Source organism: Salvelinus sp. IW2-2015, unplaced genomic scaffold (genome assembly GCF_002910315.2).
Source record: "Salvelinus sp. IW2-2015 unplaced genomic scaffold, ASM291031v2 Un_scaffold2502, whole genome shotgun sequence".
Taxonomy (NCBI): Eukaryota; Metazoa; Chordata; class Actinopteri; order Salmoniformes; family Salmonidae; genus Salvelinus; species Salvelinus sp. IW2-2015.
The window spans coordinates 67311-80261 of NW_019943818.1; the positions used below are offsets into that span (position 1 = coordinate 67311).

Consider the following 12951-nt stretch of genomic DNA (forward strand, 5'->3'; position numbering starts at 1 on the left):
CTGTGAGAGAGTGTCATTCAACCGTGAGTGGAGATGTCATTGAACCGTGAGTGAGAGTGTCATTGAACCGTGAGTGAGAGTGTCATTCAACTGTGAGTGAAAGTGTCATTGAACCGCGAGATGAGAGTGTCATTCAACTGTGTGAGAGTGTCATTCAACCGTGAGTGAGAGTGTCATTCAACTGTGAGTGAGAGTGTCATTCAACCGTGAGTGAGAGTGTCATTCAACCGTGAGTGAAAGTGTCATTGGACCGTGAGTGAGAGTGTCATTCAACCGTGAGTGAGAGTGTCATTCAACCGTGAGTGAGAGGTGTCATTCAACCGTGAGGGAGAGTGTCATTCAACCGTGAGTGAGTGTGTCATTCAACCGTGAGTGAGAGTGTAATTGAACCGTGAGTGAGAGTGTCATTCAACCGTGAGTGAGAGTGTCATTCACCGTGAGTGAGTGTCATTGAACCGGTGAGTGAGAGTGTCATTGAACGTGAGTGAGAGTTTCATTCAACCGTGAGTGGAGTGTCATTGAACCGTGAGTGAGAGGTGTCATTGAAACCGTGAGTGAGAGTGTCATTGAACCGTGAGTGAGAGTGTCATTCAACCGTGAGTGAGTGTCATTGAACGTGAGTGAGAGTGTCATCAACCGTGAGTGAGAGTGTCATTCAACCGTGAGTGAGCAGTGTCATTCAACCGTGAGGGAGAGTGTCATTCAACCGTGAGTGAGAGTGTCATTCAAACCGTGAGTGAGAGTGTCATTCAACTGTGAGTGAGTGTCATTGAACTGGGTGAGTGAGAGTGTCATTCAACCGTGAGTGAGAGTGTCATTCAACCGTGAGTGAGAGTGTCATTCAACCGTGAGTGAGAGTGTCATTCAACCGTGAGTGAGAGTGTCATTCAACTGTGAGTGAGAGTGTCATTGAACTGTGAGTGAGAGTGTCATTCAACTGTGAGTGAGAGTGTCATTCAACCGTGAGTGAGAGTGTCATTCAACTGTGAGTGAGAGTGTCATTCAACTGTGAGTGAGAGTGTCATTCAACTGTGAGTGAGAGTATCATTGAACCGCGAGTGAGAGTGTCATTCAACTGTGTGAGAGTGTCATTCAACCGTGAGTGAGAGTGTCATTCAACCGTGAGTGAGAGTGTCATTGAACCGTGAGTGAGAACATAGCTGAATAAAATAGAAAGTATATTTTCTCCAAACGATTTGAGGGAGTGAGCACAATCGGCTATTCTGTGTTGAGCGGTTAACAAAGAAACAGGTCCTCCTATATGATTAATTTAGAGTTATAATGTAACTTTAGTTGTGATACAAACATTAGGCTATATGTTTTGATTTTTAATACATTCTAAGGCTGCATGATGTGACTCTAATGACGATTTGAAAAAAGCTGCATGAAAGACATGAGCTCTGCTTTGTTTTTTGAGCAGGCTGTACACACTTCATCAGTCTCTCATTCACAATTCAACAAGCACTTGATAATGCCTCAAATTTCCTGGCGGCATCCCCTTTGTGTGATGCCGTAATGCCCCATAAAAAATTCCATGCCTTTTACGGCCATTGGGTCTTTCTCACATTTGGGTCATTCGCACTGGCTACAAGTGAAGGCGCATATTGAAGATACTGGAAGAACTGTCCACATTTACTTTTCTTCAGTCAACAAAATGAGCACTAGCCTATGTCAATCTACTATCCCCAACAGTACAACATTTGACCTATTCTGTGGAGAAATAAATATGTGACTCGTTTCAGGAAATTAGGCATATGTCGCACGTCACAGGAGCAGCATTTGAACGTAAATTATTATTTTTTAAATCAAAATGCATTTTTTGGCAGAAATGCCTTCTGGAACATGAACTTTCATGTGCCTTAATAACAAAGTCGTATTACATACATAAATACGAATAAAATTGTTAAATTACGAGCCTAGTTGGTTTAGCCATGGAAAAAGTGAGGAACCTTCTCACTAGCCATGATTGGCTGAGATAATGTATATAGGCTGGACATGCCGGGAGATGAGTTTGGATTGGTCTGCCATGTAGCATGCTAATGTCAGCTGTTCAGTATGTGTTGACAGTTCTTTCTACTGCACCGTTTTTGAAAGATATAACGTTAGCCATCGAGAACTACAAACGTTTAGCTACTTTTCTCAACAACATTGATGCGCTGAATTTAACAGGCGCTATCGAGAGATCAGTTGGAAAAAGTGATGGGCTACTTTCCGCACACGCCACAATCAGTGTGAACCGTAGTGACTTGACACAAAGCTGGCCAAACAAGATGTAGCTACGAACAAAACAGAGTTAAATGGTTCCAGTCTGCCGTGACGCATGCATGCATGTATACGGGTAAGAGTCTAGCTACATTTTCTAGATATAAGTTTCTAATTTTGTCAGAAAGTCATTTTTATTGCAAAGCATACTGTTAGTTAGCTAGCAAACATTAGTGATAGGCGAATATTGTCACCTATTAGACTATTCTTGATTTAATCTTGTCTTTACATATACTAAATAATATATGTGTGACATTTGTTTTGATTTAGAATGGACTATTATCATATAAAAAAATACATGTCATCTATGCACTTAAATAGCGAATGGAGGACGCTATTCCCGTGGTTCATTTTCATGCCAGAGAAGCAATATGTTTAATATTAGGAAAGTAGGCCTATAGAAATCTTATGGGAGCCTCCTCTTTTTAATAGAGGCCATCACTCTGTTTTCTCTAGCCTATAGAAATGTTGCGCAACATGAGCTCATGGGCTCTCATGAAGTGTTTGATTAGATTTTCAAATTAAATTTGCATTGATGTCAGAGTGATTACAGGGATAATAGAGTGCTGAGTACCAGGCAGTTAGCAAGTTTGGTAGGCTACTAATGACCATCAGCAGCATCAGAGCTTGGAGAAGCCTAGTTACCGTGACTAAACAGTCACATGGAATTTGACTGCGGTCATGACTCGTGACTGCCGGAGTGGCGGTAATATGTTCACCCTAACAGCCCTAGTAATGCTTACACATCATTATCATATTGATCTTGTGTCCTTTCTTTCATCCTGTGAACCCCGTTCATTGCTGCTCACCGCTTTATTTATTATTATTGTCCTTACCTATCCTGGTTTCCCTCCTCAACACCTCCAGGAGGATTGGTCTGTTATACTACAGTGTTATTATCATTATTACCTTTCCTGGTTCCCCTCAACACCTCCAGGAGGTTTGGTCTGTGATGCTACGCTGGGTTTGACCAGGAAGAGCTCAGAGGTGTCCAGAACCATCTTGAGACTTGTTTTCCTCCTCCTCTCTCTTTCTTCTCCTTCCTCTCCCTTCGTTCCTCTCTGTGTGCCAGTAAGGCTTTCATGCTGCCCAGGCTTCAAGACTGTAGGTTTTAGCCCCTTGGCGACAGTGAAGTCAAACATGGCTTCCGTCATCTTCTCGATGTTGGCGGCCATCTTGGTTTGTCTCTGGAGGCGTTGCGTAAAAGGACTGGGATTCAGGCCTTCCTCCTCATCCTTCTCTCTGTCCTGGACCTAGAGATAATGAATATGTTGATGTTAGGCTTTGTTGTTGTTGTATGTGATTGTTGTTGTGTCATTGTAAGCAGTGATGTAATGGTAAAACAAATTGGTGGGTAAACGCTGCTCGCCCCTGTGAAAAAAAAGTAATGCTCTCTATACTTTCAATGCATTTTTCTGCAAAATGGTACTGAATATAGAAAGAAAACAGTGGGGGAAAGACCTCAGACATCTCCCAGATTGGTTCCTCTGTCCTCCTCCGGTGGGGCTGGGTCTGGCTCAGGGCGTAAGGGCTCAGGTGGCCACAGCTGTATGTTTGGATGTCAGCCTTGTGAGCCATCTCTGCCCCCAGGAGAAGGCTCCGGAGCTCCCGGCGTACGTCAGATACCCTCAGCATCCGAGGCTTGTTAGGGGTGGTAGCCTTGGTAGACATGGCTGGCTGAGAGGAGGGCGGGAAGGAACTTGAATGTGGTATTGGAAAGATGTGTGCTTTTTTTGGGGTCATTGGGGTCATTTTTTGGGGTCATTGTAGGCTAAATATTAAATTGTAGGCTAAACATTGTAGGCTAAAGCACTAACAGCAAGTCTCTCTTTCTGCTTAAGGACTAGCATGTTAAATGTAGCAAAGTATTGCCGAGTGGGCCCCCGAGTGGCGCAGCAGTCTAAAGCACTGCATCTCAGTGAAAGAGGCATCACTACAGTCCCTGGTTCGAATCCAGGCTGTATCACATCCGGCCGTAATTGGGAGTCCCATAGGGCGGCTCACAATTGGCCCAGCGCGGGGTAAGCCATCATCGTTAATTAGAATTTGTTCTTTAACTGACTTGCCTAGTTAAATAAAGGTTAAATAAAAAATAAATAAATTGCCTACTCAGAATATCTATAGCCTCTAACTTGCACATATTCTATTCATTGACCTTATTGAAAGCTCTACCTAGAAACATGATTAGCATTTTGCTCTGTTAATAATTACACTGCATTTCACGGTAGATGTCCATCATGTGCAGATTATTTGTCTAGCAAGCGCTGTAATTTGGGAAAGTCAAATCCATGAGTTTACATAGATTGGCGCAAAGCACGCACGCAGGCACGCACGCAAATAAGTAAACTATAGCTAAACGTTTCTTGAGACGATATAAACACTGTAATTCGCACGAAATAACTACACCAACATCATATTGCCGAAGCATGATCTACTGTACTCACCCGCGTCTGTCTGCCCAGAGGTGAAGAGAAAAGTTCTGAGAAAAGATTCCTGTTATCCCCAGACGGTTGTCAGGGGATACCGCGCGTCAACACACGGTGGCGGAAGTGAATTTTATTTAACCTTTATTTTATCGGGGAGTCATACTGAGACCAAGGTCTCTTTTACAGATGAGCCTTGAATTATGTAGATTTAAAAAAATACACACATCAAAATAAAAATACAAAATGCAAGCAGAAAAAAAGAAAAACACGTTCATCAGTAAAAAGGTCCTCAATCAGCGTTCTGAATTGGCCAAGAGGCACCAAAACATCACATTTCAGAAAATGAAGATTTTCCCATAAATAATTTGCAACAAAAACTAAAAGCTGATTTACCTAACTCAGTAGAGACCAAAGGAATTTCCTGAGTTAGCCATCCCTGTACCGGGTGTTGTAAGTAATGGAATTATATACTGGCTGGTTCTAGCCCTGAATGCTGATTGGCTTACAGCCATGGTATATCAGACAATATACCACGGGTATGACAAAGCATTTATTTTTACTGCTCTAATTACGTTGGTAACCAGTTGATAATAACAATAAGACACCTCTGGGATTTGTGGTAAATGGCCAATATACCACACCCCCTCGGGCCTTATTGCTTAAGTAACCCACACGCGCCATTTCAACAAAGAAGCCAACACCTTCACACTTTTAGGTTTACAGTACTATTGCGTTTGGCAGATGATAAACTATTTTATCATCAAGAAGAAGTAAAATACTTGAAATGGAGCACATGATATCTTTCTGTATTCCTTGCTGGCAACATAATATTCCCAGACCTAATGATAGATGGATCCGACGGAGAGTGAGTGAACCCCCTCTACCATCAGTCCTATTAGCCAACATGCAATCATTGGATAACAAAATGGATGAGCTCCGATCAACACTATTCTATGGGACATTAAAAACTGTAATATCCTTTGTTTCACCGAGTCGTGGCTGAACGACAACATGGATAACATACAGCTGGCTGTGTTTTCGGTCCATCGGCAAGATAGAACAGCTGCCTCCGTTAAGACAAGGGGTGGAGGTCTGTGTCTATTTGTCAATAACAGCTGGTGCACAAAATCTAATATTTAGGAAGTCTCAAGGTTTTGCTCGCCTGAGGTAGAGTATCTCATGATAAGCTGTAGACCACATTATTTACCAAGAGAGTTTTCATCTATATTTTTCGTAGCTGTCTATTTACCACCACAAACCGATGCTGGCTCTAAGACGACACTCAACGAGCTGTATAACGCCATAAACAAGAAAATGCTCATCCTGAGGCGGCGCTCCTAGTGGCCGGGGACTTTAATGCAGGGAAACTTAAATACGTTTTACCTAATTTCTACCAGCATGTTACACGTACAATTATAGGGGGGAAAAACTCTAGACCACCTTTACTCCACACACAGACTCATACAAAGCTCTCCCTTCACCCTCCATTTGGCAATTCTGACCATAACTCTATCCTCCTGATTCCTGCTTACAAGCAAAAACTAAAGCAGGAAGTACCAGTGACTCTCTCAAGGCAAAGGGTGGGTACTTTGAAGCATCTCAAATATAACATATATTTTGATTTGTTTAACACTTTTTTCGTTACTACATGATTCCATATGTGTTATTTCATAGTTTTGATATCTTCACTACTTTTCTACAATGTAGAAAATAGTGAAAAAATGAAGAAAAACCCTTGAATGAGCTGGTGTGTCCAAACTTTTAATTGGTACTGTACATGTTACCTCAATAATCTCGACTAACCTGTGCCCCCGCACATTGACTCTATACCGGTACCCCCTGTATATAGCCTCCACATTGACTCTGTACCGGTACCCCCTGTATATAGCCTCCACATTGACTCTGTACTGGTACCCCCTGTATATAGCCTCCACATTGACTCTGTACCGGAACACCCCTCTGTATATAGCCTCCACATTGACCTCTGTACCGGTACCCCCTGTATATAGCCTCCACATTGACTCTGTACCGTACCCCCTGTATATAGCCTCCACATTGACCTCTGTACTGGTACCCCCTGTATATAGCCTCCACATTGACTCTGTACCGTAATACTTGTATATAGCCTCTACATTGAATCTGTACCGGTAACACCTGTATATAGCCTCCACATTGACTCTGTACCGTAACGCCATGTATAGTAGCCTCCACATTGACTCTGTACCGGTACCCCCTGTAATATAGCCTCCACATTGACTCTGTACGTAACACCCTGTATATAGCCTCCACATTGACTCTGTACCGTAATACCCTGTATATAGCCTCCACATCGACTCTGTACCGTAATACCCTGTATATAGCCTCGCTACTGTTATTATATTGTTGCTCCTTAATTTTTTGTTATTTTTCCTTTGCTTTTTCCTTTTCTTTCTTTCTTTATGTTTTACTTGAGTTTATTTTAGTAAATACCTTCTAAACACGTATTTTTCTTAAAACTGCATTGTTGATTAAGGGCTTGTAAGTAAGAATTTCACTTTAAGGTCTACACCTGTTGTATTCGGAGCATGTGACAAATACGATTTGATTTGATTTATCCCAGTTTGCAAAGAGCAATTCGGAGGGCGACGTCCCTCCAGAATGGTTGCGCGCCGTGCGACAGCTTTTCAGCCTCATTCTAGGCTTTTAGTAGCTAAAACAGACATTACAGTTATGAAGCACTGTGAAACAGTTATGAAAGCTCACACAGGAAAGGACATTGAGTGTTTTCAAGATTTTTTTATAAAACTCATCATCATTCCTGCTCTCTTACATTTACAGTTGAGACATTCCTCAGTTATACCATGTCTAGACAATTCTTATAACGGTTATACCATGTCTAGACAATTATTATAACATGTCTACACCATTCTTATAAGAGTTATAACACGTCTAGACCATTCTTATAACACGTATAGACAATTCTTATAACAAGTATAGACAATTCTTATAACAAGTATAGACAATTCTTATAACAAGTATAGACAATTCTTATAACGGTTATAACACGTCTAGACCATTTTTATAACAGTTATAACACGTCTAGACACATTCTTATAACAGTTATTAGAACTTGTCTACACCATTCTTATAAGAGTTATAACACGATGAAAACATTCTTATAACAGTTATAACACGATGAGAACATCCTTATAACAGTTATAACACGTTGAGAACATCCTTATAACAGTTATAACACGTTGAGAACATCCTTATAACAGTTATAACACGTTGAGAACATTCTTATAACAGTTATAACACGATGAGAACATTCTTATAACAGTTATAAACGAATGAGAAAACATCCCTTATAACAGTTATAACACGTAGAACATTCTGATAACAGTTATAACAGCGATGAAAACATTTTCTAACAGTTATAACACGATGAGAACATCCTTATAACAGTATAACACGATGAGAACATTCTTATAACAGTTATAACACGATGAGAACATTCTTATATAAGATTATAACACGATGAGAACATTCTTATAACAGTTATAACACGATGAGAACATTCTTATAACAGTTATAACACGATGAGAAACATCCTTATAACAGTTTATAACACGATGAGAACATTCTTATAACAGTTATAACACGATGAGAACATTCGTATAACAGTTATTATAAGATGTCTTAGACATTCATATAACAGTTATAAACATGTATTGTTACCATTCTTATAACAATTATTAAAACATGTCTAAACCGTTCTGTTTCTCTTCATGTTCACTTTGTACAAAACAAAAAGGCCAAACATCTTTTTTCTTTGTATAAAAAAATATAAGTTAATTTAAACTCCAATTAAGAAAATAACAATAGTCATAATAATAGCATTATATAATAATAATCATTGATAATAATAATGATTATAATAAAAGCTAAACATAGTGCAGAATAGGATGCATCCTAAATGGTACCCTAAACCCTATATAGTTCACTACCTTTAACCAGACTAGAGCCCTATGGACCCTGGTGAAAATGTTAGCACTTTAATAGGATAGGGTGTCATTTGGGAGACAGCGGATAGATGACTGGTGCTGGGAAGTAAAGAGGGACAGTGCAGTGAGGCCTCCCTGACATACAAGTGGGGGTGGAGGGAGGAAGTGAAGGGAGGGGGGGGGCAGTCAAAAAGCTCAAACACACACGTACGCATTCCCTTGTACACACCACACACCACACACACACACACACACACACACACACACACACACACACACACACACACACACACACACACCCACACACACACACACACACACACACACACACACACAGAAAAGTGCATGACTGCCATTGTAAGTTAGCACCATATAAAGCATACAGCGTGCTTTGTCCTAATTAAATTCCAGCATGTATGCATTATCGCCCTAGTCATTGACTGTTCTCTCTGCTACTGCATTATCACCCAAGTCATAGACTGTTCTCTCTGCTACTGCATTATCTCCCTAGTTCATAGACTGTTCTCTCTGCTACTGCATTATTTCCCTAGTCATAGACTGTTCTCTCTGCTACTGCATTATCGCCCTAGTCATAGACTGTTCTCTCTGCTACTGCATTATTTCCCTAAGTATACGACTGTTCTCTCTGCTACTGCATTATCGCCCTAGTCATGACTGTTCTCTCTGCTACTGCATTATCTCCCCTAGTCATAGACAGTTCTCTCTGCTACTGCATTATCGCCCTAGTCATAGACTGTTCTCTCTGCTACTGCATTATCACCCAAGTTATAGACTGTTCTCTCTGCTACTGCATTATCGCCCTAGTCATAGACTGTTCTCTCTGCTACTGCATTATCACCCAGTCCATAGACTGTTCTCTCTGCTACGCGCAATTATTCTCCCTAGTCGTAGACTGTTCTCTCTGCTACTGCATTATCGCCCTAGTCATAGACGTTCTCTCTGCTACTGCATTATCTCCCTAGTCATAGACTGTTCTCTCTGCTACTGCATTATTTCCCCTAGTCATAGACTGTTCTCTCTGCTACTGCATTATCGCCCTAGTCATAGACTGTTCTCTCTGCTACTGCATTATTTCCCTAGTCATAGACTGTTCTCTCTGCTACTGCATATATCGCCCTAGTCATAGACTGTTCTCTCTGCTACTGCATTATCACCCAAGTTATAGACTGTTCTCTCTGCTACTGCATTATCGCCCTAAGTCATAGACTGTTCTCTCTGCTACTGCATTATCACCCAAGTCATAGACTGTTCTCTCTGCTACGGCATTATCTCCCTAGTCGTAGACTGTTCTCTCTGCTACTGCATTATCGCCCTAGCACAGACGGTTCTCTCTGCTACTGCCATTATCTCCCCTATCATAGACTGTTCTCTCTGCTACTGCATTATCACCCTAGTCATCGGCTGTTCTCTCTGCTACTGCATTATCGCCCAAGTCATAGACTGTTCTCTCTGCAACTACATTACCACCCAAGTCATAGACTGTTCTCTCTGCTACTGCATTATCTCCCTAGTCATAGACAGTTCTCTCTGCTACTGCATTATCGCCCTTGTCATCGACTGTTCTCTCTGCTACTGCATTATCGCCCAAGCCATAGACTGTTCTCTCTGCTACTGCATTATCACCCTAGTCATAGACTGTTCTCTCTGCTACTGCATTATCACCCAAGTCATAGACTGTTCTCTCTGCTACTGCACAGCAAGCAGCACCGATGCACCAAGTCTGGAACCAACAGGACCCTGAACAGCTTCTACCCCCAAGCCATAAGACTGCTAAATAGTTAGTTAAATTGTTTACCAAATAGCTACCCGGACATTCTGCATTGACCCTTTTTGCACAAACTTTTTTTGACTAATCACATACGCTGCTGCTACTGTTTATTATCTGCCACTTTATTCCTAGTTTATTGTACATATATCCCTCAATTACCTCATACCCCTGCAAATTGACTCAGTGGTGGTACCCCCTGTATTTAGCCAAGTTATTACCTCCTACCCTTGTAAATTGACTCAGTGGTGGTACCCCTTGTATATAGCCAAGTTATTACCTCCTACCCCTGCACATTGACTGGTACCCCTTGTATGTAGCCAAGTTATCGTTACTCATTGTGTATCTATTGTTACTTGAATTATTACGTTTTTGTTGCTTTTCTATTCTATTTCTATGTTGTTTCTCTGTGCGTTGTTGGGAAGAGCCCGTCAGTAAGCATTTCACTGTTAGTCCACACCTGTTGTTTACCAAGCACGTGATTAATAAAATGTGATTGATTTGATCATTACACACCTAATACTGTATATTGATAAAATCAGATAACCACCAGGGTTGGGGTCCAGTACCTGTCAGATAAACAGTAGGGTTGGGGTCCAGTGCCTGTCAGATAACCACCAGGGTTGGGGTCCAGTACCTGTCAGATAAACAGTAGGGTTGGGGTCCAGTACCCGTCAGAGAAAGAGAAACACACAGGTTGGGGTCCAGTACCGTCATAGAAACAGTAGGGCTGGGGTCCAGTCCTGTCAGATAACCAACCAGGGCTGGGTCCGATACACCGGTCACACACTCAACAGCAGGTTGGGATCCAGTACCCATCAGATAACCACCAGGGCGGGGTCCAGTACCTGTCAGATAAGAGCCAGGTGTGGGTCCAGTACCTGTCAGAAACTAACCACCCAGGGTGGGGGTCCATACTGTCAGATTAACAGCAGGGTTGGGGTCCAGTACCCATCAGATAAACAGAAGTGGGTTGGGTCCAGTACCTGTCAGATAACCACCCAGGGCTGGGGTCCAGTACCTGTCAGATAACCACCAGGGCTGGGGTCCAGTACCTGTCAGATACCCACCAGGGCTGGGTCCTAGTACCTGTCAGATAACACCAGGCTGGGGTCAGTACTTCAGTACCAGGCAGGGCTGGGTCTAGTACCTGTCAGATAACCAGCAGGGTTGGGGTCCAGTACTGTAGATAACCACCAGGGCTGGGGTCCAGTGCCTGTCAGTAAAAGAACAGCTGGGGTCCAGTACCTGTCAGATAACCACAGGGCTGGGGTCCAGTACCTGTCAGATAACACCAGGCATCAGGGAGCCAGTACTGTCAGAGACACAGCAGGGTACCGGGGTCCAGTACCCGTCAGATTAACAGTAGGGTTGGGGTCCAGTACCGTCAGATTAACAGTAGGGCTGGGGTCCAGTACTCCGTCAGATTAACAGTAGGTTGGGGTCCAGTACTGTCAGATTAACAGTAGGGTTGGGGTCCAGTACCCATCAGATTAACAGTAGGGTTGGGTCCAGTACCCGTCAGATTCAACAGTAGGGTTGGGGTCCAGTACCCATCAGATTAACAGTAGGGTTGGGGCAGTTACCCATCCGATTAACAGTGGTTGGGGTCAGTACTGTCAACAAAGAAGATCACACATAAGATGAATACAGCCAACATCTTAACGGGAACTGTTCGTCTGGGTTGGGGTCAATTCATTTTAATTTCAGTCATATCAAAAATAAACCAAATTCATTCCACATTTTCCTCATTGAATAACATTGAGATAATGCAATTGGAATTTCAGTGTGCTTCCTGAATTGACTGGAATTGACCCCAACCTGCAACAGTACAGTTCAGTTAGTTGTAGTCATTCTATTGGTGTGGATCTTCTAGGTTGACAGGTACTGAAAGCAGTTCTGAAAAGTAACGAGCATAGCAGCAGCTAATTCACATGACAATGAGTGACAAGGAGCTGGCATGATAGCATAAAATACTGGCACCCAGGTTAAATGCAGGGTGGTAGTGTGGGGGATGGTGTGGGGTGATGGTGTGGGTGGTAGTGTGGTGGTGTGGGGGTGATGGTGTGGGGTGATGTTGTGGGGTGGTAGTGTGGTGTGATGTGTGGGTGGTGGGGGTGATGGTGTGGTGTTCGTGTCGTAGTGGTGGGAGTGATGGTGTGGGGTGATGTTGGGGTGATGGTGATGGTGGGAGGGTAGTGGGGTGTGAGGACGTGACGGTGTGGGTGATTGGTGTGGGGGTAGATCTTGTGTGGTGGTAGGTAGTGTGGGGCTGTGGTGTGGCGGGTGATGGTGTGGACCGGTTGGGGTATGATGGGGTGAGGTGGTATGGTTGTGGGGTGATGTGTTGGTGATGGTGTGGGGTGATTGGTGTGGGCGTGTAGTGTGGGGTCGATGTGCTGTGGGGGTGATGGTGTGGGTCGATGGTGTGGGGGTGATGTGGGTGATGTGTGGTGTGGGTGGTGGTGTGGGGTGGTAGTGTGGGGTGATGTGG

At 42.9% G+C, this 12951-nt stretch overlaps 1 protein-coding gene across 1 annotated transcript in view; it reads right to left on the reverse strand.

Annotated features, from left to right (window-relative positions):
* Window positions 1-4782, reverse strand: part of LOC112074113 (uncharacterized protein C6orf118-like) — a 20462-nt gene extending 15680 nt beyond the window's left edge. Inside the window, exons 1-3 of the mRNA XM_024141333.2 lie at window positions 4707-4782; window positions 3724-3939; window positions 3172-3515 (exon numbers count right to left, since the gene is read on the reverse strand). Of these exons, the coding sequence (XP_023997101.2) occupies window positions 3172-3515; window positions 3724-3933 (554 nt within the window). The 5' untranslated portion in view covers window positions 3934-3939; window positions 4707-4782. The remainder of the gene's footprint in view (window positions 1-3171; window positions 3516-3723; window positions 3940-4706) is intronic.
* Between the last annotated feature and the right edge of the window lie 8169 nt (window positions 4783-12951).